The 23,196-nt window shown below is 38.7% G+C and overlaps 1 protein-coding gene across 5 annotated transcripts in view; it reads right to left on the bottom strand.

The window, feature by feature from the left end:
• Positions 1-22,853, bottom strand: part of SLC35D2 (solute carrier family 35 member D2) — a 60,612-nt gene extending 37,759 nt beyond the window's left edge. For 2 of the 5 annotated variants that reach the window (XM_058044239.1, XM_058044237.1), the window contains exons 1-11: positions 22,696-22,853; positions 19,931-19,964; positions 18,250-18,336; positions 15,376-15,443; positions 12,537-12,608; positions 10,504-10,572; positions 9,331-9,433; positions 7,273-7,365; positions 4,995-5,062; positions 4,176-4,254; positions 2,329-2,411 (exon numbers count right to left, since the gene is read on the bottom strand). In XM_058044239.1, coding sequence (XP_057900222.1) covers positions 2,329-2,411; positions 4,176-4,254; positions 4,995-5,062; positions 7,273-7,365; positions 9,331-9,433; positions 10,504-10,572; positions 12,537-12,608; positions 15,376-15,443; positions 18,250-18,336; positions 19,931-19,964; positions 22,696-22,841 — 902 coding nt within the window. In that variant the 5' untranslated portion in view covers positions 22,842-22,853. Of the gene's footprint in view, positions 1-879; positions 1,726-2,328; positions 2,412-4,175; positions 4,255-4,994; positions 5,063-7,272; positions 7,366-9,330; positions 9,434-10,503; positions 10,573-12,536; positions 12,609-15,375; positions 15,444-18,249; positions 18,337-19,930; positions 19,965-22,695 lie in introns of those variants that run through there. The other 3 variants (XR_009115941.1, XM_058044238.1, XM_058044236.1) reach the window with 2 other exon arrangements.
• Between the last annotated feature and the right edge of the window lie 343 nt (positions 22,854-23,196).

Here is a 23,196-nt window from a genome sequence, read left to right as displayed (position 1 = left end):
CCATGTCTTTTTAAATGCCACTTCTATTATCTGCAGTCACTGCTCCTCTTGCCATTCAAATCCATGCAGGCAGTCACTCCCTGAATTTTCTGGTGTTACCCACATGTTTCTTAGATCTAATTCAGACTGGTCACTGATGTGCTACACACAGAGTAATGTTTTCTGATTTTCTGTATTTTCAGATTAGCTGTATTTTAATTGAAGTGATCAAACAAGTCATTAGACCACCCTGGTTCCATGTCAAAGTCTTTCCAAATCTTCTTTTGATTTGATTATTTTCAAAAATTTTGGCTCATGCTCACAGGGAATTGAGAACTTCAACAAGATTAATTTCTCTGCTGTCTTCCAGCACTTCAATGTGCCTATCACATTTTCAAAGGTTAACAGTTTATCCTCAGAGAAACAGGTAAGCATTGTCAAGTATTTTCAAAGAAGGAAATACAGATACAGGTGTTATTGAAATATAGATAAGGGTGTTATTGTCCCAGATGATCACTCAGACCATCAGTCTGGGCCTCTTAACCACTGTTACCAGCTGAGCCTACTGTAGTCATCCCCAGGCTCATTATGATTTCTTGCTTAGAACTGAAAGCAGAAATGAGTACCAGATAAGCTTTTACTGTATATATAAGACACAACAGGACACTAGCATTTCTCCTTATTTAAACACAAATCAGTCTTCCACATTTGTATGTTTCTCTTTCCTACTATATTTGTACATAGTAGCACCACTTCTCGGCAGCAAGGAGGTTGCAGATAAAAGGTGAGAGGAGGGGAATGCGATATAAAAAGAAAAATGTACCTTAACAAAAATAGATTTGTCAGTACTGGCTCACAGACACACACACACACACACACACACACACACACACACACACATACACACACAATCTTCAAATATTTAAATATCTCCTGTCATTTCCCTACTCTCCTTGATCTGCTGCAAAGCTATGAGGGTTCATTTATAACAACAGTGACAATTTCTGCAGAACACCATAGTGTGATTGAGGATGAGAAAAACACAGAGGGAGAATGCCTACACAATGTACACACATGGACATAGCCTGAATTTTTTAGTTGACACTTACACAGGGAACAATCTGGGGGCAAATACCCTCTTTGCTCCATACTTTCTATATCACTTACCCAAGAGCACATGCATGCGTAAAATCAATCTGAACCACTAGGATCTTTCATCTCCCCAGTGATACCTAGGTTTGCATATGGCATAAGGCAATGGTGAATCAAGCCTCATGATCTTTACAGGAAATTTTGCCTCAAGAGACTACAGGCAGTCACTGAAACAAAGCTCAAAGATCTTGTTGAAATAGCACCAAGTACAGGTAAATGCAGAAGTTTACAACTTAAGATTGGCTCATAGCATTCCTTCCTACAAAATGGCTTTCAGATTAAGAAGAAAAAGCTAAAATCAAACTAGCTTGCATGTAAAAAAAAACGGTGTGCAAGAATATTTCTGAGCCAGTGAATTGTGTGCATCTGTGACAATTGAGGTAGATTTTTTTTGTTGTTGTTCCAAATATGTTCCAGCATATACTTATTTAAGGTGTTGGCAATGCTAAACAAACTTGTATCTTCAGTCTCTTTCAAGGCAGGCATTTTGTCTAAGTCTTTGACACTGTAAGTGCATTCTCTTCATCCCCAGGTTGTGCAGGCTTGCTGTTTCCTCTTAATGTTAAAAATGAGTATCTCAGTCCTCCTGCCATGCTAAACAAAAGAGAATGAACAGTGGTGTCAAAGATGTCTGATGTTACAGATGTCATTTCATAGGTACATAACTTTCCTTCTGAAGAGCTAAAGAACACTAGCTATTATAAACTAGGAGTGCCTAAGAGCTATGTAACCCATCTGAAAAAGCAGCCCCAAGCAGACAAGGTCAATTACCAGTTGCTCACACAGATTCACACACAGAGGGCATGATACAAGCACAGAAAGTAACCACTCACAAGTTAGAGCTTATATTCAATGGGCACAACTCATTCAGTCAGTGTTCTCACTTCCCACCTGACTTTTACTTGGAAGCCTCACAACTCAGAACTGTTGCTCATAAAAAAATAAATAATTCCACACAGTAAAACTACAGGCATATTTCCACAATTAGGCCTTGCCACAGCAATATTTAATGTCTGAAAACAGACATGAAAAGACATAACTAACTGTAATGACTTTTACATCCTGGGGCAGTGCTTTGTCAGGCCAGTAGTTTCAAAACTGCATCACCAAACGAGTCCAATCAAACAAAATATAAAACTAGAACTCACTGAGAAATCTTCAGCTTCAATAAATAAAGGCTATTCAAGTTTCACTTACCAAATATTTAGCCCTACAAAGTTTAACATGGAGAATATGTAATCTCCACCAATCAACATTCCGATGTAAGCAATGGATATATTCTGAAAGGAAACAAAAATCATGCATTTATTTAAGTCAGATTTCTCTACCATGAATACAAACAATATAAACTAATTCACTTTTCTAAGGAAATGGTTATACTGTGTTGCTGACCACTCTAAAATCAGCCTTTAAACTAATTTCATGGATGTCAGCCTTATGGATAATGTAGCAATGAAAAGAATAATAAAATCAGTATGTTTTCTAAATGTATACAATGCACAGTAACTTTCTAGGGGAAAAAAGGGCCATTTGATATTAGGCAAAATGGACCTAAGGTCACCTTTTGATATCTATTTCTTTATTATCTTTGGAATTCAAGTCTCATTTCTTAAAAGTGGGGTTTGGATTCTCCAGCATAAAAATGATGCCTTAAAGTCACAGTAAAAGTTCTTCATTATTACCTTAAGAGGGTTATCTGCTTACTTTTCCAACTAAATATGCTCTGAAATCACTTGGTACTGGTTCAAGACAGGCACAGCTTAATTTTAAAAATTCTACCTCTCACCCACCTGCTTCAAGTTTTGGAAAAATAGATCCCTAAAGACAGAAGGCAAAATGTAGAAGTGTGTGATCATTTTACCAACATTTTGTGGCTTTTAAATGCTTTAGCAGCTAGTCTGCATAATGACATCTGTCTCTACAAGTCTCTAATGGAGACTGCTGTGTCATAACCTGCTTCTCAACTTTAACACTGTTCAAAGAGTGTCAAAGACTATTACAGCTAAGAAAATAGAAATAGTCTTGCCCTGACTTAATGGTTTGATGCAGACATATAAAATTTAAAATAATGTTTTCAGGGCCACAGAATGAAAACTACTAGATTAATCTCGCAGCTTTCAAAAAAGAAAAAGGATGTAGAAGGAGAAGTACTGCCCTCCTTTTGCAGATTTTGTTATGGTGAATTGTTTGTTTTCCTTAGTCATGGAAGGGAGCACTTTCAGTACTCTTATTCCTGTTAAGCTAAGTTGAATTCTGAAAATCTTTTGCCCACAGCTGCATAAATTTTGTCTTTTCTCTTTCAGCTTTATAATTCTATGTTTCTCTCGAAACTGGCCTACTAAAAAAGCATGGGCAGTCAGGGATGTTCCTAGACATGCTGTCCTCATCAATACAAAGCAAGATGCACAGTTTTTTAAGTTAAACTGAGTTAAAGAAAACAGACTCTAAGGACACCAGGTTCAATTTTTAAGATGTGCATGTTTTGGTGTTCATTAAATTGACCAGAATTTGTACAAACCAAAATTAAATAGTCCATTCAGCTAGAACACAGGTTCTCACACAGAGGCTGAGGCACTTAACCATAAAGCACACTCCGTACTTCACCTTAGTCATTATTCTCTATCTACAAAAGCCTTACACATCAGCTGCAAAGGAAATTAGTTTAGCCCAAAGTAAAAGTTTACCTGGATTTGCATGAGGGCATCTTGACTAACACACAGTAACTTAATAAACAACAGAGGCACAGGATACTCCCTGATGAAATGTGACTAAATGTACACCTTTTAATTAAAATTGTTCCAGTTTCTCTTGTAGAAGAAATAAAAATAGATCAATACTAACAATGTTTTCTGGAGCATACCTGACTTTGAAGGCAAGAGAACAGGGTCACTTTGCGGTGAGACCTTGCTTGGCACAAGCAGTGTCTCAGTATTAGCTCTCATTTTGAGTTTCCATCTCAAAGCAGAATCAAGATCACTGCTGCGCCAATGCTCTTTCCTGTCTATTTGAGCATTTTTATTTCCCTCTTCTGGTCCATAACTCACCTTGATTGCACCAACTACTGTTGTTGTGAGTGCAGAATTGTAATGACTGCACAGGACAGTAGAATACATCAAGAGAAACCTAAACAAAGGAGAAAATTTTATAAATTCCTCCCAGGGAGCTAAGAAGTTTAACATTACTTCAAGATATTCAACATTATCTGGATCAGTATTTTTCTGGAATCTATAATCCCACCTGCTTCAAACCCTTGTAAAAGAATTTCTGTGAATCTCTAATTTCAGTTAATGATGTGCACATAGAGAATATTCAAAATACATGTTAAATTATGCTACTTGAGCTCTAGCAGAGTCAGCTCTTTTCTCTGTGCTGTTTATATGTCAGTGTTTGAAGTTAGTTTGACCCCTTGGTTATGACGTGTAAGAGAAGAACAGGATGCAACTCCTTCTTCCTTTGACTCTGCAGTTTCAACAGGAACAAAGCATTGTTTCGATACTTTTAAGTCTCCCACACTTTTCCAGCTGCTTTGAAGAACAAACACACTGAAACAGTTCTTATACTCAAGGACTTACATGCTATTAACTACAAAGTTAGATTATTGGAAAAGACAGACAGAAGACACCATACAGAAAATACAACGCTAAATGTCATATTGCTCAGCACTGTACTGTGAGGTCAAAAATCCAGATAGCACTGAACAGTTATTTACACCATTAGAAATAATTAAAAGTCAAGACATAACACTGGGGGAAAACCCATTTTCTCTGAACTTTAATGTAACTTATTAGTGAGTCTTACATTTGAGATTTCCAATTTGAAACACTGACATGAAAACAACCTGCTTTATTCCCCCATATCCTTACCCCAACAAGCAGGAAAGAATAAATTGAAAGACAAATAAAAAATTTGTCCAGTGCTGGAAATGTGTTGCCTATTAAAAAGAGAGAGAGAGAATTATGTGCTATATAATCAACTGTAAACACATATAAAATGTACTTAATATGAAAATATGTAAATTCACAAAATACATTTCATTCATACCAAAATTATGAACCACTTATATTACTTCTGGAAACAATTTAATGCATCTAACTTGACAGACAGCAGGATGACAGCATCCGTGATACGTGGACAAGTACTTGTAACATGTAGAGCAGTGCAGGTACACAAGTGCACACTGTAAGCAGTAAACATGAACACAATACCAAAAATTATGTTTTGCTATTTACTGACAGATACTAACACTGTGAATAATAACACATAATAAATAGTGTTGATGTGAGACGGACAGAAACAGCAAATACATAAATAATTTCCTCTAAATCTCTTCCACACCACAGATTCATTCATTAACAACTTTCAGGGCCCAAGCCTGTGTTTTTGAGCATTACTAAGGTCTCTCAATAACGAATATTGATGAAAAGGCTCAATTGCTTTGAAGCATCCTCCCTAGTGAAGTGCAGCAAACAAACACACAGTGCCAACCAGCCACTAAGAAACATGTCAGAGATTCTTTTCCATTTCTAGCAGCTCCTGGATATGCCTCATTTTAATCTGGTTAGTTTACACTTGCTGCATAAACAACAAATTCAGCTAAGGCTGAACACATCCCTGAGAAACAGAATAAAGGCCGTTAGTCCATGCTAACAGCCAGCTGAGCCTCCACGATGTGAGGTAATAGGTAAAAAGGCTCTTGAGCAGCTCTGCTCTACTAGAATTTTGCTGGTGTGCAACCACAAGCTGCCAAGTATAACAGAGAGCCATTATGGGGCTTCCTTCCTCTTACATTGCATCATGCTTTCCTGTTCTTACAGTGAGCCATCTAGCAGAGGAGAAATTAGTAACTTGGGCATTCATTTAAAAACTGCAATCTCTCCAAGATTACAGAACTAGCTAGAGGAGTAGAAGCATGTCCCTACCACTCAGGGGTAGGGACAGACATGGTACTGTTGCTTTGACTTCACAGCAGAAGACGTATGCTGTGACTGGTCAAGGCAAGAAGTTCTGCCAGGGTAAAAACTGGTCTGAAAATCTGCTCAGTAAAATGGTTATTTGCAATCATTTGCATATCATCAGCATCTTTCCATTTTCTCTGTTTTCTCTGCAATTTGATTTCTGTGTGTCACACTGACACTAGTGTTGGAGAATTTTGCTCAGAAATGGCTTATAGAGTTTTGTTTAGACATGCCATAATCATATACAGCTGATGGAAAAGTAAAAGGCAGCTGTGAGGAGCAAATTCTCACAGCCTGTTTCTGTAAACAACAAAAGTTCTCATACACGTTTATGTAAACAGCAGAAGTTCTCAGGTTGTTTTTTAATAACAAGTAAACATCTTGTCCTTGGATAAGTTTGTCCTAAACTGGCAAAAGGTCATGTTGGACTGATGACATAAAGAAATTTCACATTCACTGCAGACCTAATTCTAGCACTTTCAGGGAATCATAATTTTTCTGCTTAAAGCAGAATTCTAAGAACACAGTGACAAAATCGTGCGAGTTCAGGGCACAACAACATACAACAAAGAACATTACAATGATTTATTACATCCTCCAAAGAATTTTCTGAGGCAAATGTAGGAGCCAGGAAAACCCTCTGGTCTGATACTTTACGTATCAGGACATACTGCCTACAGATACTGTACTAGGATTACCTGGGGAGAGTCTTGCTCTCATTCTATGAGAATGCACAATATAGGTTACTAAACTAGACAGACTAAACAGAAATCTGCCCTGGACATCAGAATGACAGAAAGACTCAAAGAGAAAGATTGAAAATTGTCTGTATAGTTGCAATCTTGTTTTAGAGCATGTGGCAAATCACACAGTGCAGCTGGATTCTCAACCTTTTGTTCAAGCTGGATGTACCTGAACATACCTTAGTTCCAAGACAAAGACTCAAATAAGGACTATCACACAAATTAGCTTCTCCTTAAGGGAATACACTAAAGTTCTTACCTGTGAAGGACAAGTCTAACTCACACTTTTCATACTAATCAAACTAACATTAAGGGAGAATTACCTCTTCAGACACAAACAAAAAGCCCCTCTCACTTCCCAAAAAGCCCCTCCCTTTCACTCCTCAAATGAAATCTGAACAAAATAACATTATCGGTCTGAGATATGCAATATTGCTACTTACCTGCTGAAAATCTCCAGTAGAAAAGCTAATAATAACTGTTGGAATCACCATGAAACAAGCATTATAAAACAGGACACCATATTTTCCCAACTCCTGTGAAAAACAAACATGGCATTTGGCATTAAAAGCCACTTGGGAGCAAAATACTGCATATTTCTCTGGTAATTCTTCTGACACTATTGTCAGCGAGTAGACAGAATACATCTCAATTTAAAATACAAACTTGCAATCCTTTTATTCAGTGTTTCATACTAAGCTGAAATTCCTCTTCACTCACTCTGTGCACTCAGCAGAGTGTTACTGCTCTGTTATACCTTGGACACTTCCCATACAACCCTAGGAACTTTCAAAAGCACTGGTCCAGAAGTGCTTTGTGTTGACTTCACACTAGTCTCTCCCTGGCCAAGGAATCACCTACTCATTCTGCTACAAATCAACCACAAAAACATATAACGGGAAAATTAATGAAGTTTGACTCATAGATAGAGCTCTGTAATCACTGGTAATTGATGTAACTTTATGCGACTTAAGGATTGCCACATAACCTGTGGGTTAACTTTCTTGGCACAAAGGCAGGAAATTAGGAGAATGAAAAAATACCCTTCCCTTCCTACAGATTCAGCCATGCTGCTTAAAAAATCTCTGCAGCCTATCTCTTCTCCTGTGTTTTGCAGAAAATTGTGAGGCTGTTAAGTGCTGCTTATAAATAAAAAAGGAATCTGGAATCGACAAAGATGTCTGAAATTATTAAAAGATATATATTTCTGCTATACAGAGTGAAGCACAGAAGTCAGAAACCAAACCTCTATCCAAGATTGCTCTTTGCTATTGCTTAGTATGTTTCATGGCACTGCATTTGAAGAGCAGCCTTGATGCAAATTTACATGAGTAATGTATATCAAGACATCACCTAATACCTTATCACACCTGCTTTTGCTGAAGACTTGCTTTTAGATAACTGAAAAAGACTACAGTTACTGTGGTTATGACTTAGGCTGGACAGTTCTCTGTTCATTTTACATAAACCTCACATAACATGTGTTTCTAGTCAAAAAGTCATCATCCCTATATATATACATATCAAATTTAGAGGTAAACTGTTTGCTTATGGTTTGATTTTTTTTTTAATAACTACAAACTCTGCTTAAAACCCTTGGGAGAAAAGAAAATACAGTTAGCTTACCAAAGTCTAGCCAGAGATAGAAATAACAACTTTTTCTAGGCTGTTCTCTATTAAGAATGCATATATCAACTGGAATGTGAAAGTAAATGAAGTTATTTATGAGTTCATAATGGTACGTACATAAAAGTCATATAATAAGTAGGTGTCCTGAGGTGACTAATGGAGTGACTTTATGATGCTGAATTTTATCCCCATTTGTCTGTTTAGCCTAGAAATAAGTTTTGTGCCTTTAAAACTAGATCCAAGAGTGAAGAGAGGGAAAAGGAGAAGCAGTGGAATGTCTGAGGCAGCTGTATTCAAGAACATAGAGATAAGAGCTTCAGCTCTCCCTCTCGATGTGTGTTGTCTGCAGCACGGACAGTGGGAGAGAGTTCCCCTTTGCTTTTAGTTAGTTTTTTTAGCTAGCTGAGTCAGAGAAGTTCCCTGGACTGTAGTTTGTCTTTTTCTTGGAACTATTCAAACCTGCTCTGGACTGAAAACCCAGGAAAACATCAGGAGCTCATGCCTGTGCCCCACCAGGGCCCAGGACACGGCATTTTCTAGCACCAGAGGGATTGATGAGAGACTGAGCAAGCCGAGCTACACTCCATGACAAGAACTCTCTCTCTCTGAATTTGCCATCTCTCCAGAACAGTGTGAGGTTGCAATGCTTAATATTATTCTTTTTCTTTTTTTTTTTTTTTTTTTTTTATGTTTGTGAGTACCTTGCTTGTTAAATAAATCGTTTTTTCCACTTTTCTCCAAGGAAGTTTATCTCCCAATCAGGTAGGGAGAAGAGCCACTTGAATTTGCTTTGTAGAGGGACCCCTCCCTAAATTTACCCTAAACCAAGACAGTAGCTCACTGCTAAATTCAAACCAATCACCCCAAGTTACCTTTGGATCAATTTTCTGCTTTGTATAAACTCCATTTGCTGCTGTGAAGATATCATTTAGCAACACAAAGATATAGCCCTCCAGATTGAAAGACAGATCAGACCTGGGAAAGAAAGAAAGAAAGAAAGAAATACTATATTGTAAATAAGCAAAAAATATGAAATGCATTGCATTACCTTGTTTACCAAGAAAAATATTGTGAATGAGGATATGCAAACTCCATGAACTCCAGCCAGTCACAGGTTTTGCTCCAAGCATTCTTTGTAAGTCCAAGTACTTTACATTTCTCCAGTCACAGGACCACCACAAATGAAACATCAGAGTTCCTAATGCTCAGTGTGAAAGTCGCAGAAAATGTTCAGTTTCCATTCAGAGAAAAATTCCACCCATCTCAACCCTGACAACCAGTCAAATTATAACTGAATTTACTTACCTATTTCTTTTACTAGAAAGAAAGCAGCTAGGGAATAAAATCCAACTGGTTTGTATGTTTTTCAGACATATTGCCATCCTTTTTTTTTTTTTTTGACTAGTTACTTCATCAATACAAGGTAATTCATTTGACAGGACATGGCTCTATCTCTGTCACATCACATGGAAATTATTTACCCTTGTTCATAGCAAAGCCAGGAAACAAACAAGGAAAACACTAACTTTGCAGATAGGTAAAGGCATGTTCAAACAGAAAACAGAGAACAACAGCATATGTGTGCATTGTAGCAATTATCTCACAATGGAACTTAAAAAAAAAAAGGGGGGGAGGGGGTTATGATTAAAAAAATATACAATGTGTAACTCCATATTTGACAACCAAAATATCATTCTTTCTATCCAGAACAAGAATATACTTTTCCAAGATTATTAAAATACAATGATACCATGAAATAAAATCAAAATTCTTCACACAGTTTTAACTTGCTTCACTTATGATCCTGCAAACATGGAAAACTTAAAGGTGGAAAAAGACACACCCAAAGACTGTCAGCAGGAATTAGATTTTTTCCTTTGTATAACTGCAGCTCCCAGTGATGTCACTAGAGAGATTTTCCAAATCAAAACTTTATCCAGAGTAACTTATCTCCACTTAGGTTTACTCAGAATTAAACAAGGAAAAAGTTCTCCTGCTGTCCCTCCCCTCATAATATGGCTTTGTATGAGAAATTAAAACCTTACCCAGCAGCTATGAAAGCCCCAAGAATGATGGCAAATACGCTGACTATAATATTCAGTGGGTACCGTTTCCTGCAGGCAAAAATTGAAACAGTTCACATTTTCATTATTTGAAGCAGAGATTAAATGGCTGTCTGCCTGAAAAGTTTCAAAGCAATTAACAATCACAGAACACTTAATAGGAGGGCAAAGTCTTGACAACCTTACAGAAACAATGTGATTGCTCATATGCCATGCTGTCAGACCTTGGCCCTGAGAACGGAGATTGAAAAAGCACTCTGAGCACTCTCTTACTAGACAATTATAAAAGTAAAGATTAAAGGTTCAAAGTAACAGCACTGAACCAAACAAATTTAATGTGTATTGATATTCATAATAGACATATTTCAGTGTCGTCCAGCAGTCCAGTACATCTCTAAGGCAGTTTTTCATACCATCTCTGTTGAGGAAGCTGCTATACAGCACACTGTCTGGATTATTTTCAAATAGATACTTATTTTGAACTCAAACTGAAACTTTTTACTTGAAAGGGAAAACATGGAGCTTATAACTTTCTTCACCACCACATCAGTGCTGCCACAGAGGAGTAAAAAGCATACTGTAAACCTATTAAAAGGTTTTTATATCTACACCACTTTATTTGGAAATATCTTAAGCACTCATTTTTGCATTGTACTGCAACATGCCTTACAGATATTCCCCTAGTCCTTATTCTGTCAAGATAAGACAGAGAGAGAAAATCCTCGAAACAAAATGTACAATTCTCTTTGAAGAAATACTCTTGGAGAAATCCTGTGTTTAAAGGACTACACCTGTGAACCACTGTCCCAAGAATAAAGTGCTGAGCAGACTATAGTTAAATTAGGCTTTGATCATAATGACTCTCAAGAGTAACAATCCAAATCTTGATTGTTTCAAAAATCCTGACATAAGCCTGCACAGACTCTCTAGTCCTTTCACTTTCAGCCCTGACGAAGTCCACTGTGTCTGTCTGCACCAACACAGCATTCTCCTCCCAGGCTTTCCACTGGTTAGGATGTTGCTTGCACTCACAGGCCACATTGCTGTTCTCCAGCTGAGCATTTATGTGCATCTCACTGACTCACATTTTTTTTCACTTGCTTGTGGGAGTCTTCAGGCCAACAGAAGACAGCAAGTTTTGCTTTCCCTGGGAGAAGTTAAAACTACAAAAGAATTCCAGAGCATCTCCCAATATTAATCACATTGATCAATTAACTGCTGTGTCAGCCAAAAGCAGATGACAGTTTAGTTGGGGGCTTTTTGCAGTTTTAGCTTTCCCCTGATCATCACTCTCACACTGCCTGGGTTCAGATTCAGCAAGCTGGTTTTTTCCTTGTGAATTCATCTGGTGAGCTCAGCATCAGACATGTGGATAGAACTGTGGAATTCTGGACAAAGTATGATATATTTCTACTCCTGTTCCTCCAACTACTACTGAAATTAGAGATCCTGAGCAGCTAGCATATCCTTCTTAATTTCTCATGAAAAATAACATAGGTGTCTGTAAGTAAGGAATTCTGTGATCTAAGCACTGGTAAATACCATTTTGCTTATTAACCTGGTATGTTTTCAGACTTGACCCAGACAGTTGCTCTACATAAGCAGACTGCCATGCCATCAGCACTCTTTGGAGACATAAGGATCTGTCTGTTTGAAGCAGTTCACAGTTCAGAAGCTTCCAAGACAAGACACAAACATAACCACTGAAAGTGACTGAGTTGTGTCTGCTGACCTGAAACCCATGTAACGGTCTAGAGAATGAGATATGAAAATGGAGACAAGTTGATTTTTTTCCCTCTCTTCACTAAAATGTCTAATCTATGCCTTCAAAAAAGCTACATAAATCACTTTCTTTGCTTTTGTCTATTTGTAAGTAAAAATCACTCATGCAATTTTCTGGTGAGATGACACAAGCCATCCATTTGATGTGATCTAAAGTAAAGGAATCTTAAATGAGAGAAAAAAAAAAAAAAAACAACAAAAACACAACCCCAAAAACAAACAAAAAGGATCACCCAAGTATGATGATTTCCAGCAGTAAAGTAAGTGGAATGGTAAACTTCCTGAGCACTGTAAACATCGGCAAACTGTCAAAAAAAACAAAATAAAAATCCAAGCATAGTATTAGATTAATAGCACTCTTATATTCTAACTCTTATTTTACTAACCCAGGGGATGGAACAATTAATCCAGGAATAAGAAACCAAACCAAATAGCAAATAATTTAGTACATTTATATGACTGTCAGTCTGAAATGCACATTAGACAATCAAATAATTGAAAGATAGCAAGCTTTGCCAGTGAGTAAATTTGTGCAACTGGCTATGTTTGAAGGTCACTCTGCATTACTGAACTGGAATATAGTAGGTATTTCTTACCTAGCGTAACCCTTATAAAATAATTCTTCCTGCAAAATTCATAGGTATAGTAAAATAAAAACTATTTCTATCGAAACTTAAGAGGAGAGACACTAAACCTTTCTCTGAAAACATGTAACAGAAATAAAATACAAAGAAACATGCTTAGTAAACAAGCTGTACTTTGAAAAAGTAAAATAAATCCATGACCAAAGAATTAGAGGAAATACAAGAAACATAAAAGGTGGGGCCACAGCTGCAACTAGAAACAAACTTCTATTTTTAGCAAGATGTTGTTGATCTGCATGAAGTAATGCAGTTGGAAACCTTTCTGGGTGAGAAAACACTTGCATCTGACACTGTAAATATAACAGCATGGCCATATGGACCAATTAATCCCCTGCTAAAGATAATTATTAACAATTGCATTAGTCAATCATACAATTCCTTACACAATGTTTAAAAATTTTACAACAGATATTTTGAATTTTTGCATGGGATCACCTGCACCTTCCAGACAACCTAAACAAGGTGGAGAATTCAATGATGTAAACAAGTATCATATATTGTACCAAAATACAATGTAACAAAATATTAATGGTAGGAACACTGCAGGCATTTTAAAGTTTCTGTTATAAAAATTAGTTAAAACTAGCAAATCTAAAATAGGTATACCAGCCACAGAAGAGCGAGAAGGTGCACTTACATACCCTACTAAGCATTTAAACTTACAATCAGAGAAAAGGGAAAGAAAAACCCAACTTTTACAGCTTTGAAACTTCTTCCATATTCACAATGGCTGAAGTGCTACCAGGCACAGTACTGCCTAAGTCTTAATGTCTGTTTCAGTGGAACACATTCAACAAGGAGTTGCAGAACCAGGCATCTAGTGTTCATAGCTAGAGAATATTAATTCTATAAATAAAAAGAAATGTGTCACAGACATATTTTATGAAAAATCCTTTTGCTAGGATTTTTTCTCCTGAGAAGCTGAGAGGCCTCAGAAATGAAATGTAAACCATAATTATTTGCTGCTGTAGAATGCAACAGGTGCATCTTTGATTGGTCTCATGTTGTTGTTTTTAATCAATGGCCAATCACAGTCCAGCTGTCTTGGACTCTCTGGTCAGTCACAAGATTTTATTATCATTCCTTTCCTCGCTAGCCTTCTGATGAAATCCTTTATTCTATTCTTTTAGTATAGTTTTAATATATAATTTTCTTTTAATATAATATATATCATAAAATAATAAACCAGCCTTCTGAAACATAGAATCAAAATTCTTGTCCGTTTCCTCATCCTGAGACCCCTGCGAACAACACCACAGAAATGCAAACAAATTAAAAGTAATACACTGGGGGACCTCATCACTCTCTACAACTCCCAGCAAGAAGGGTGCAGTGAAGTGAGGGCAGGTCTCTTCCACTGTGCCTACAGTGAGAGCACCAGAACATATGGCCTTCAGATGAGGCAGAGGAGATTCAGACTAGATATTAGAAAAAAATTGTCACTGTTAGGGTGATCAGGCATTAGAATGGGTTGCCCAGGGAGGTGGTGGAGTCACCATCCCTGAGGGTGCTTGGATCTGGCATTGGGTGATAAGATTACTAGTCCAGGGTTACAGTGGTAATAAAGCTGTGTTTACAGTTGCACTGGATGATCTTACAGGTCTTTTCCAACCTTGATGATTCTATGATTCTGTGGTTCTACTTTCTTTCCTAGCATCTGTCTAATAGTTCTGAATTGCACACAAACCTGCAAAATTCTGTTTTGGTTTAGCTTAGTACCAAAACTTCAGGAGCCTGCAACAACATAAAAAACCACCACATGGTAGTGGTGTATCCTGCTGTATCCTCTAGCTGTATCCTCTAGTCCTGATGCAGCCATCATGCTTCTGTGTTTGTCTTCCACGGAAAATACAGACATTCATTCTATCTGCATTGCTTACACCTTTTTAGCACTAGCATGGAAGCAGCTTTCATGGGTCTTAGCTTACAGGCACATGGGAGTCAAGGCACTCTTCAGCAGCGCTCCCTGACAGCCACCACCTCCCCAAGCACCACCACTACTCCACTACACAGTAGTTTTTCATCTCTTGGTGATTCCTAAATATCTGCCATGACACCATGGTACAAACATTTTCCTTATGCTGCTTCCTTCAGAACAGTTTTCCAACTCTCTGCTTAAGACACGCAGGAAAAGCTGGATGCTTGGGTGTGAGGCAAAAGTGTAAGCATTTTCATGGTTACATAGGAGTATTGTGATTTTATGTCAGCACAGGACTGGCTAAGCTCCCCTTAAAGGAAGTAGACAACTTGTAACCTGATCAAATGTTTGTGTAAAAATTTCATAACAGTACCAGGGGTTTAGACAGACAGACAGACACCACATGGATTTAAGACTCCAGACAATGCTCTTCTTCAGTGTTTCTTTTTTACCCCACAAGAAAAAAGGGTAAAATCCAAACAGTCTACTTATAACTTCTACTTACTGTACCTGAGTTTGCTGGTACTTGATAATCCACTTAAGTGGTTTCCAACATAAATCAGAGGCAGAGGAAATAACTGTGATAAAATTAAAAGCATAACTCAGATTATTTTGTTTAGAAGTAGTGTTGAGGCACTTTACTTGATAGAATTTGATACTCGTCATATCAGATGTACTTTTGTGAAGAAAGAGGGGTTTTTCAACAGGAAAAAAGGTAACTATGCCGCAAGCTCATCTGCAGCTCCTATTTATGTGACGGGTCATGACCACAGCTTCACTGATGTCATTAGAAGAGTTGCAATTTACCACTAATGAGACTTAGAATCCATTTAGAGTAAATGTTAATCATTCTTATTCTAATTACTATAATCCTCAGATAAATATCCATTTTAACATTTAATTTTAGATATAAAGGTAATAATAACAACAGTATCTAAATAATCAAGTGAAGAGGTGGAATAAAAAAGTTAATAAACTATAAGTATGCTGTGCTCTTCTACATATTCCACATTTATTAATATAGCTGGAAGTTGCAACATTTTAGATCAACCCAAAAAATTTGCTTTGTAAGATACTAGAAAGGAAAGTTAAGTAATTATGAGTAAATTAAACTTTGATTCCAGCAAAGAGACTGACTTGCACAGAAATCTATAGTCCATAACACAATATAGAGAAACAATAATGGAACTTATGAGCCTTAAAAAAATGTACAAGAATACATTAATCCCTACAATTATCAGCTGCAATTCAAAGCCATTAATTTTCCTTTTACAGAAAAAATTACATTATCACAGAATGGATAAGGTTGGAATTTGCAGAAGATTTAAACCAACCAAGGTAATCAATGGGGACAAAGGCAGTGTGTACATTTGGTCCCACTGACTATCAGTCAAGAGGGGCTGAGATGGCAGAAAGACATAACAGATCCTTTATCCTAATGTGTAATAGTTGCTCTTGTTTCTAAACAGGGAGACGTTGGAGGACACTAAAGTCAAAGGCTATTCATTTTTAAACCTTGCTGGAAAAGCATACAGAGGAGTAGGGTGTATTTAATCTATGTTAAAAATGGTGTGTTTCTTTCACAGCAAGAGAGAAAAAAGTGAAGTAAAAGTTAACTGATAGTCAACTGAAGTTAACTTTTAAGTGAAAGTCACAGTAAAAGTAAACAGGAGTATAAAGAAAGCAGGAGTACGAGTAACAATAAATATTCAGCCTGTTGACCTAAGTTTGCAAAAATTTTGTAAAGCACAGTCTCATCTGCAGACTTTTATTTAGAACATTTTGGTTCATCTAATTTATAGGCTGAAAACAGAGTAGACATTATATTATCTTTCCTCTGAAATTCATTCCATTGTAAAGACAAAATTACAACATCCAGCATAACAGCAGAGATCAGTGAATCATTTACTTAAAAGGGGTCAGGAATTTCATAGTTTCGTCACTAAAATAAGCATTTCATTACTTTAAAACTCTAGCTGAATGCACTGAAGACATTTACCAGTTGAGGAGTGAAAAGTAATGATTATCTTAGTGTCATAGCAAAAGTTGACAAAAGGATAAGGAGTTGGACTAAGGGTTCCTTAAAAAGTAGAGAAATCAACAATGAGCAATTCAGCTCATTCACTATGACTAGTCAAATCCACACCACAAACAGTGTACAGGTCCTGGAAGCTAAAATGTTGACTGCTTCCAGCCTATCCAGCAAAGTCTTCCAAACAACAGATATTATTAGGATAAAGAAAATACATGCTGTATTTTTTAATGCCTTTGTATATAAGTTAAAGCAAAGACAACAGCAGAGGGACCATAGCAGGACTTGTGGGGATGGAGGGAAAAAACTTCTCAAGGTCTCAATAAGTTGTTTATACATGGAACTCAAAGCTACCCACTGGGAAACCTTCTTTCTTATTCTGGAATAATAAAGAAGGATTGTCCATTTTATGAATAATACCATAGATTCTCCTCCAAGACTTGTACATGTAGAAATGCCAATGATTTCAACATGCATTAAGAATGAACATATCTGTGAGACATCCACTGTAAACCTCACACTGACAGGAAGACAAGACATTCTGCAGTAAAGATGTGGGCTTGAAAAGCTATGCTATCTGATCCCTCAGCAGGGTGGGGAACATTCCCTGTGTCCTGGAGCAAACACAACTGATAACCTGCAACAAGACATAAACACACAGGCTAATGCAACAAAGAAACATTCCAGCAACATTGCATAGATGCAAAACTCTTTGAGGATTGTTGCTGTAGTAATTTCATTTCCTAGTTCCCAAACTGAGGTAAGAGGAGATCCTGTCACATTTGTTCTATCCTGCCTCTTTAGACTGTATAATGCAGCTAGTCACCACCAACAGTATTTTCAGTTGGCATTATTTTAGCCCCCCCTATGGAACATAAATGTTATACTGGGAGTCAGCTGTTGTTCTGGTTTCTCATCTGCCACATTACTTTTCTACTATTTTTTCCTACTATCACTTCTTCATTCATATTTCCAAGCAGCCTTTCTCTCTTTATGCCATGTTTAAAAGTCTTTCACAAACACCTATCTCCCATTGATCCCACAGAGAGCTATATCCACAAAAAACCTTCAGAAATGTGGAAGATTTCATCCTGCTGTATAAAGGTAAAGCACCCTTCCTATGTGCTGCATAACTAAATGGCACCAGATTTCTCTGCAGAGTTTATATCTATTGCCCAAACTAGAATATTACAGAGAAATTAAAATTATCAAATCAATTTTGAAATGAAACAATGATGCAAAGAATCCCATTTGAAAAAGAAATGCAAATGTTTTTCTTGTCTCCATAAGAAAGAATGCTACTATAAGAAGTAACTCTGTCCTGTTAATACCATGACATATGTGATCCTTACCTTCACAGGTATACTTTTGTCAAAATCAGGGAAGTGAACAATCTTATTTAGTTTTGACACATACAAGATAAGTATAGTGGCTGCCATCTAAACAAAAAGAAAAAATGAGAAGTCATGCAAGAGCAAAATTATAATGTGTGAAAGAAAAAACTGCTTCAAAGATAAAATCTTTATATGAATTTGACAAATGCTAGGTTTTATGTATTTCTTTAAAAGAACAGCACAGAATGAAATTAACAAATTGAAGTAATTTTTCTCTAATTGAAACAATTTCGCCAGGTATTTATATGAAAGTAAAATACACAAATATACTTTACTATCCTGAAGAAAATTAGTGGCATTCTGTGAAACAATGCATGCTGAGAAGGAATTGAGAAAATAAAATAAGACATAATCCCAGATAAACCATGTAATTTTTACTCAGAGAATAGTTTAGTCTGCAGAACCACTCCCAAAACATTTTTTGGCAATGCAACATGGAAGTTGGGCATTGATCAATCTGTTGACAACATGAGGAAGAAATAGCAAAGATGCAGACAGGATAAGATGCAGAAGAAGAGTATCTGAGCAATCATACATCACAGGTGTTTATGTTGCCCCAAGGACTCAAAACAACGGGTCAAATTTTCCTAATATGAGGTGAGTCATGTTCTGCAGACTAAAGCATTATACCATATCATATGTACTTTATATAGTGTTCAGGAAAATCTTGGAAGGATCTGTCAACAAAAAAATGGAAATGCCATTAAGTCTTTGGTTCTGCAAAGACTCTTTTTCTTTTTTCTACAAAGAAAAAAGCCGCATCAAGACATGAATTATTGCCACATTTTCAAGCCTTTCACTGAAACAAGGTCTATGGTTCCTTGAGCAGTCTGGGTATGTAAAACTCTCTATCACATCTCAAAGTCTTTACAAGACATTTTACTCTCTCTAGCACCTAACAGCAGAGATGTCAGACCTGTGGTACCCTGTTTTCAATACTCCCTCGCTAGCCCCTGCTGTGCAGCCTTGGCAGAAAGCAAATTCCCTATAAAATGTATTTGCCTAAATAATACTTGCTTCAAGGCTCAGTCTTTATCAGTGATCCCTCTGCAGTGATACATTCTTCTTTATGGACCCAGTCCACAAGCATTTGAACTTTGGTTTTATCGCAATGTCTCCTAACAACAAACATTTCTGCTGCCATACTCCAACTTACCCATGGGTAAATAAAGCAAGAAAGAATCAAAATTTTGCACTGGTCCTACTGGAAAACTGCTGGGAAATGGGGAGAAATTTATGAGGAAATTAATGGTTTGGCTACAAACAGGAGCAATATCTCTGCATGCAGTCCACAAAGGCTCAAGGACCCTCACAGAATGTATATATACAGAATGTATGCACTTGCTAGAACAAAGCTGGACAGTTTTGAAGGCCAGATTCCTTAATTACTGAACTTTACAAGGAGAATTAAATAGCATTCCAGTCTTTCACATGACTCTTTCCAGGAAGTAATTTTGACTAAAGCTCGAAGTTGCCTGTTTTCAATGAAACAAACTATAGTTCCTTAAAGTGTATCTAATCCAGAAGAGAAGCAGTTCACTGTAACTGTGATTTTGCCCCCTAAAATCTACCTCTATTATCATTAGTTTAACTTTAAAAAATAGTGAATACTTTTAGTATGCTTTACTTGTGAACATACCTGTCCAATTCCAAGAAACATTGGTGATGGGAAGCTGAAAAGCATGAACAGATATTTAGTACTGAGGAATGGAAATAAATAATTAGGAAAAATAAAAAAGTTAAATTTTAAAACCAAATTCAACAATTAAACATGAGGATGTCTGGTCTGTGTTTAAGAAGAGTTCAGGACTACACTTAATGTAGTAGAAATATTTTATTTCTGAAGCCCAAATGATACAGTCCATGTACAGTTGATCAGTTCTGAACTGCTAGTTGTTTGGGGAATACTCATAAGTGAAGGTAACACACTTAGAGAACTCTTAATGCATCATTTCTTGAGTAGCTTCACACATACATTTTAAATCCTAAGAGGGGATAGTAACAAAAACATCTTGCACTTACTCTAACTTGGAAGCTTATCTCTACAATCCAAACATACTAGCAATATGTTTTTGTCAAAATCAAGTTCTTAAATAAATGTTGTAGAAACATCTATTGTCTACTAAACCAGCTACATTCCTACTATAACCCTTCAGTTGGCTTTAGCTGAAAGCATGGATAGAGTCACAGAAAGGTTTAGGTTGGAAGGGACCTAAAAGATCATCTAGCTCCAAACCTTCTGCCATGGGCAGGGACACTTTCCATGTTGCTCAAAGCCCCATCCAGACTGGTCTTGATGACTGGTCATCTCTAGGGATGAGGAGCCCACAGCCTCTCTGGACAACTTACTCCAGTGCCTCACCATTTTCACAGTAAAGAATTTCTTCCTAGTATCAATCTAGACCTCCTCTCTTTCAGCTTAAGTCCAGCTTAATTTCCCTTTGTCCTATCACTACATGGCCTTCTCAAAAGTCCTTCTTGAGCTCTTCCCTTTAGGTACTGGAAAGCCACAGTAAGGTCTTCCTGGAATCTTCTCCAGGCTGAACTATCCTGTCTCTCTCAGCCTGTCTTCACAGGAGAGGTGCTGCCATCCTGCGATCAGAGCCACTGTGTTTAGTGGCCTCCTCTGGACTAGTTCCAGCAGGTCCATGTCTTCTTTGAGTTGGGGGACTCCAAGACCTGGATGCATTATTACAGGTAGGGTCTCACCAGAACAGGGGCACAGAATCCCCTTCCTCCCCCTGCTGGCCTCACCTCTTCTGATGCAGCCCAGGTGTTGGGTTTCTGAGCTTCAAACACATGGTGCTGGTTCATATTCAGCTTTTTACCACAAACACCCCCAAGTCCTTCTCCCCTGGGCTAGTCTTGACCCATTCTCCATGCACACTATATTTGTCCCTAGGATTGCCTCAATCCAGGTGCAGGACCTTGTACTTGGCCTTGTTGAACTTCATGACATTTGCAGAAGCTGCAGTTCTCCTACTTAGTGCAGTGAGAAATGTACATCTAATATTAACATAACTGAGATGGGAACAAAGCATTGACAAAAGAAACAAACATGCTGACTCACAGCAAAAAGGCCATAAGAGCACTACTGTTCTAACACAGAGTTAGGAGCAATTGATAGCAAAAGAGATCAGGGAAACAGAAGTATTGGGGGCAGGAAAAACATAAAAAATAGCAGGACTTCCATTTATAATCATGTGACACTTAAACTGTCTTTTGTTTAATATTTACAACTCCCCCATATAAAGATGGAGAGTTTGTCCAACTGTACTACACAGATTTCTGCAGACATTTGTGATTTGCAGAGGCCTAAATATTTCCAGCAATGCTGTAAGGTCTTAATACAAAACTTAGGTTTACTGATGGACATACTCGATTATCTCACGCAGATGTGCTAGATGTATGCCAAGGACTTTCAGGGAGCTGCAGTCCATAGGATAAAAAGCACTATAAAATAAAATCTCAACTTGCACCATGTACCATTTATGAGACATATTAAATACAGCTGCTATATGTTCAAATAGCACTGAACGTTAGAAAATTACATTTGGCTTTTTAACTTTCTTCTCATTTTGGTTTTTCTTTTTCTTATTTTGATTCAAGATGAGCTAAACCCCAGCAAAAACAGAGCAAAGATTTTAAGTAAAACATGTTACTGGTGACAAAAATGGCAGTCACAGGACAATATAGAATCATAGAATATCCTGAGTCAGAAGGGACCCAGAAGGATGATCGAAGTGTAACAAGTATACACATCTAGATGGGAAAAGAGTTGGAGCTGAATGGCCAAGTTCCTACTGCAAGACTAAGAGTAAAATGCAGTGTAAGAGGTGTGCAGTTAATGCTGTTGCTTTACACAGTGGTAGAAGAATCTAAATATCACCTGGATTCCATATGGGAATTAGCGCCATCAAGTCAAGGACGGAATCTCTCAGTGTTTTTATGATCAAGCCATTTTACGAGGTTCACTTTTCGTTTTTGGCTACCTCAGAACACAAAGATGCTGGAAGATACTGTTCGGCAGGAACAGTTAGAGGATACGCTGTTTCCCTCACGGGTGTCTCAGGTAGTGCGATCCTCTGGGAATAGCGAAACGACCCGCAGGAAAAGACGGGCGTAGTCGGAACTGTGCCTGCCGTCGGGCGGTGCAGCAGAACCGGTACACACTGGGCACGGGTGGGGTCTCAGATTGGAGAAACCGGCCCTGCTTCCAGCACATTACCCACTAGCTGGCTGCTTGGGATCCCGAGCTGCACGGACGCCCGAGGGTCACGCCACCGGGAAAGGGAACAGGAGAGGAAGGCTTCTCCGCTGAGCAAGGACGGAGCCTGGCATGGCCCGGCACCGGCCGTACCGGCACCGGCTGCTGGGGGCCGCCCGCTCCGCCCCGGCGCTCACCTGTAGGCGCTGAGGAGCGCCTTGTTGACCAGCACGGTGAGGAAAGAGCACGTCCCGTAGAAGAGCGCCGAGAGCACCCTGGGAAGTGTTGGGGAAGCGGCGGCGGCGGCGTCCGCCTCCTCCCCCGCGGCCTGCCCGGCGCTCATGGCGGCGACGAGCGGCGGCGAGCAGGGCCGCACCGCGGGCTTGCACCAGAGTGGCCGTGGGGACGCCGCTCCTCCTCCTGCTCCCCGGCCCGTCCCCAGACGGCGGCAGCGGCGGCGGCCCCGGGTCCGGGCGCGGCGGCCCCGCGGGCGGGTCTGGAGCGGCGCCGCGCCTCGCCTCGCCTGCCGGGGGCGCTGCCGCCGCCAGGGCCGGGGCGCCCCGCCAGAGCGGCCCGCGGGGCTCGGCGGCGGCGGGGCGGGCACCGCGCGGGGCCTCCGGCGGGCCGGGGCCGCGGCAGCCCGGCCGTGCTGTTAAACCAGGCCGGCCGCAAAGCGGGGCCTCTGGGGCCGGCCTGCG

The sequence above is a fragment of the Melospiza georgiana genome, chromosome Z, assembly GCF_028018845.1.
Source record: "Melospiza georgiana isolate bMelGeo1 chromosome Z, bMelGeo1.pri, whole genome shotgun sequence".
Lineage (NCBI taxonomy): Eukaryota > Metazoa > Chordata > Aves > Passeriformes > Passerellidae > Melospiza > Melospiza georgiana.
Note: the sequence above shows the minus strand (reverse complement) of the source record. Positions and strands in the feature narration are given on the sequence as shown.